Source organism: Dendrobium catenatum, unplaced genomic scaffold (genome assembly GCF_001605985.2).
Source record: "Dendrobium catenatum unplaced genomic scaffold, ASM160598v2 original_scaffold_190442, whole genome shotgun sequence".
In the NCBI taxonomy this organism is placed as follows: Eukaryota; Viridiplantae; Streptophyta; class Magnoliopsida; order Asparagales; family Orchidaceae; genus Dendrobium; species Dendrobium catenatum.
Window position 1 is genome coordinate 60,534 of NW_021508860.1, and position 3,993 is coordinate 64,526.

A 3,993-nucleotide genomic window follows, 5' to 3' on the forward strand; every position below is an offset into this window, starting at 1 on the left:
TGATCTCAAAATCTTTATATTTATTTTAAAATAGTATAAAAGATATAATCATGATGTATTTGAATAAAATGTTGGCTATAATAAAAAAAAAACTTTCTATCAAAATATATCAATTAAAAAATAATAATATCATAGAAAAAAATTTGTCACCTTATTTTTAAATTTTTCATATTTTAGGACTAATTTTTGGCCAAATTTTATAGAGTAAAAAAAAATAAAGTGAGGGCAAAGATACAACTAATTCACACATTATTTATCTCCTTTCGCTTTTCTCAGTTAATCATCCAAATATTTACATATCTTTGTTGAGAGAAAATAAGAAAGCAACTTCAAATTATTCAAAGTTTGTAGTGTAATTATATGTTAAACAAAATTTTTTATTTTCCTTTATTATATATATATATATATATACTTTACAAACATAAGTTGAATCCAATGAGGATCTTGTCTTAACCCAGGCTCTTATACAATGCTACTTTTATGGTTGTTAAATGTGCTCCATTGTGGTACAAAATATCTTTGATATCTCATCATACGCACAACAATGGAAATATCTTTGTCTATCATTCTTCTTTCGCGAACTTGCACTCCGTACAAACCACCGACTTCACTACCTCATCGATCATTTGTGATGAAGTCACTTTCCTCATCACCTTTGGCGCTAGTGACTTGCAAGTGTCAAACATATGGTACACCTCCTTTTGCCTCTGCATAAAGTTGAGCTGGCTGTCATAACTATTAAGCAAAAATGAAGTGGCATAAGAAAGATATTATTGTATAGATGCTCCATTTGATATATAAATGACATTTAATATTGTGTAGGTTAATAAATGAGCCAAATCTTATATCAAAAAGTTATGAATGCTAATAAAAGTGGCCAGATTACTAACATATAGCATCATGGCTATGAAGAGAGCTATTAGAAGAGGACAAAAAGTGATAACAAGGATTAAGGCTCGTTGTTTAGGGTAGGTTTCGAAGAGGAAAGTGGATAGTAAATGAGCCCATTTTAATTCCAAAGCAAGGAAATGATACTAAACTTTATATGCTAGATTGGGTAAATACAAGACATTTTTCAAGTTTTTAATTTAGGCAATAAATTAGATAAAGCCATACAAACTTTTTGAATTTGCACCCATTATTATATCATATAATCATAAAAATCTTGTACAAGAAAGAGCATAGTAACGATGCTCGAACTAGCTATCAAGAGATGTGCAATCATAAATGTAACCAAAAGACAAAAAAAAAACATTTATTTATATTTTTCATTAAATAGTATAAATGTTAATGGTATTTAATATAAAAAAATTATCAATTCTATTGAATTACTAAATTAAATTTATTTTTCATTGATTTAGTGCTCAAACATAAAATATTGGTGGCGTGGCGTAAAATATATAAATAGACAACTTTTTTGTAGGGATGAAGACTTGGTTTTTAGCAAAAAAATTGCAATGTTGAGTTGTATCCACACAATTTTGCTATGAAAAAATGGGTATTAGTTACTGCTGCATTTATATAGCAGGCATGCCATTCATCATCTATCATAATCATCTCTATCATCGAAGGCCATCTCAAATATTACCATTGCAAGTTGTGTATAAGCAACCTCTAGGATCATATGGTATATATGCCTCCACCTTTACATGTCGTCTAACATAGGATACATCTCCCTCTTCCTCTGCAAATATTCTTGCTAGTTTTAATAATTTCATTGTCGCAATTCAACTGCTATTGGAACATCAATATTCCACCACTTCATTGGGAACCTCTTCAGAAAGGTAAGGATGAAGCAACCTCTCTTCTTAGCGATTACTACAAAATCAAACGACTCATTTATTCACACCTTACGGTAGATCTCCGTGGTAGATGTTAAATTATTATGACATCACATATAAGTTAAGATTTGATATGTGGGGATCCCAAGCATTAGGCTTGTGATATTCTTAAAATCTTGTGCGATATTGATTGGAACAAAAGAATTTTTCCTACATTGAACTCTTTAATGTGATTAAGGAAAATGATTGAAAATGAAGCAACATAACAAGTTAATAACTTTATATTTTTCATCTCAATCAATGATATATGGTAGAATCGATAATAGTTATAAATATAGGAATAGTGTGGGGCTAATTTTGTTAAACATTTGTAGTTTTGGAAGAGCGTATTTCAAGCAAAGGCACAATATTTGTGGTATCAACACGTGGCTATTTTTATTGTTATAAAGAGAGATTTGTGCAATTTCATTTATAAGTGTAAATGTTGTATAATAAATGAGAATATTGCTTCATTTGGGACGGCTTTCTTACTTCTTCTTAAAGAATCTTTCTAGTAATAAAAATTTATTTTTGTACAAAAAAGCTGACTTAAGAAGCATTAAGAAAACCGTCCCATATAAAACATATATAAGATTTAAAAATTCATTTCAAGATGCATGGGCAATTATATAATTTTGGTAAACATTTTTATCACGCACAAATTTTATGCTATATATAACCATTTGTTGTTGTTGTTGTTGTTGTTGTTGTTGTTGTTGTCGTGTTATAGAAATTTTGGTTTTCGGTGAGGATGAGTCTAAAAAAACTTAGATCTGGTTTAAGAATAACGCCGTCCTATATGAATAATTTGAATTACGCAAATCTTAAATCAAAATTAAGAGGTTTGAGACTCATCTTAACAAATTTTTTGATAGAATAATTTGATATAAACTTTTCAATTATTCTATTATATTTTCGTAATATAAAATATTATAATGTGCAACCCTATTATTCTTATCCCCATAAATATAACATGGAATTCTGTTGTTGCACCTTTGCCATCCTCAAGAGTCACTTTCTCGCTGGTTTCTCTCATTTACAGGGAGCGCGATATTTTCCTGATCGGAGGGAGGAAAAATAATGGCAGATTCCAAAGCAGTTACCATCAGGACCCAAAAGTTCATGACTAATTGCCTTCTCTCGTGCAAGCAGTTCGTGATCGATGTTCATCATCCGGGAAGGCCGAATGTGTCCAAGGCTGAGTTGAAAAATAAGCTAGCGAAGCTGTACGATGTTAAGGATCAGAACTCGATCTTTGTGTTCAAATTCAAGACGCATTTTGGCGGTGGGAAGTCTACTGGGTTTCGTGTGATATATGATTCTTTGGAGAGCGCTAAGAAGTTTGAGCCCAAATACCGACTCATCAGGAATGGATTGGCCACAAAGGTGGAGAAATCAAGAAAGCAGATGAAAGAAAGAAAGAACAGAGCTAAGAAAATTCATGGTGTGAAGAAGACCAAAGATGGAGATGCTACTAAGTCAGGCAAGAAGAAATGAATGATGTCTTCGGCTACTTATGAAATTATAGTTTACATTTTTTTAGTGCTTTGAGAGATTTTGGATTTTGGAACTATTTCATTAGTCTTTTATAGTTTGTTATGTTAAATCTCTTTTAAGGATATTTTTTCAGTACCTATTTGTTGTTAATTGTATGACTTGAGCATTAGATTTCTATAAATAAAAAAAAATTGATAATTTAGGACGGTGGTCTAGTTCAAATTGGTTTCTTTTGTTCAATGTTTACGTGGTCTAACAATCACTTATGTCATAGATTGGATAGAATTTTATTTAATTTTGAATGGGTGTTTCTTAAAATGAAGATTTGTTACGTAACCTGTCTTTTATTCCTACTATTTTTAATGATGAGGATAAAGTTCGATTTAATAATTGCCCAAATTACATTTAGATTTAGAATATCCTTATGGATATGGACAATGATGTTGTGGCTGATCCTAATGGCTTTACTGTTTCTTTTTATCAAAACTGTTGGAGTAAAAAAAAAATCTAGAGCGGCGGAAGAGCTCTGCTAGGGTTAGGATTTTTTTGGCGATTCGCTTCGTGCTTCTCCGGAGAAGGGGCTGGAGGGATCCTATGGATCCCTCCGTCTACGACGATGCTTTTCCTCTTCTCGCTAACCCTATCATCTCGTCATCTGCTGCGGGGAAAAAAATAC

General features: G+C 31.5%; 1 protein-coding gene across 1 annotated transcript; it reads left to right on the top strand.

The window, feature by feature from the left end:
* The first annotated feature begins 2,899 nt into the window (after nt 1-2,899).
* On the top strand, nt 2,900-3,317 carry LOC110112405 (40S ribosomal protein S24-1-like). The gene has a single exon (XM_020844618.2). It carries the CDS (start codon nt 2,901-2,903, stop codon nt 3,315-3,317), a length of 417 nt encoding a protein of 138 aa, XP_020700277.1. The 5' UTR covers nt 2,900.
* Nucleotides 3,318-3,993: the final 676 nt, after the last annotated feature.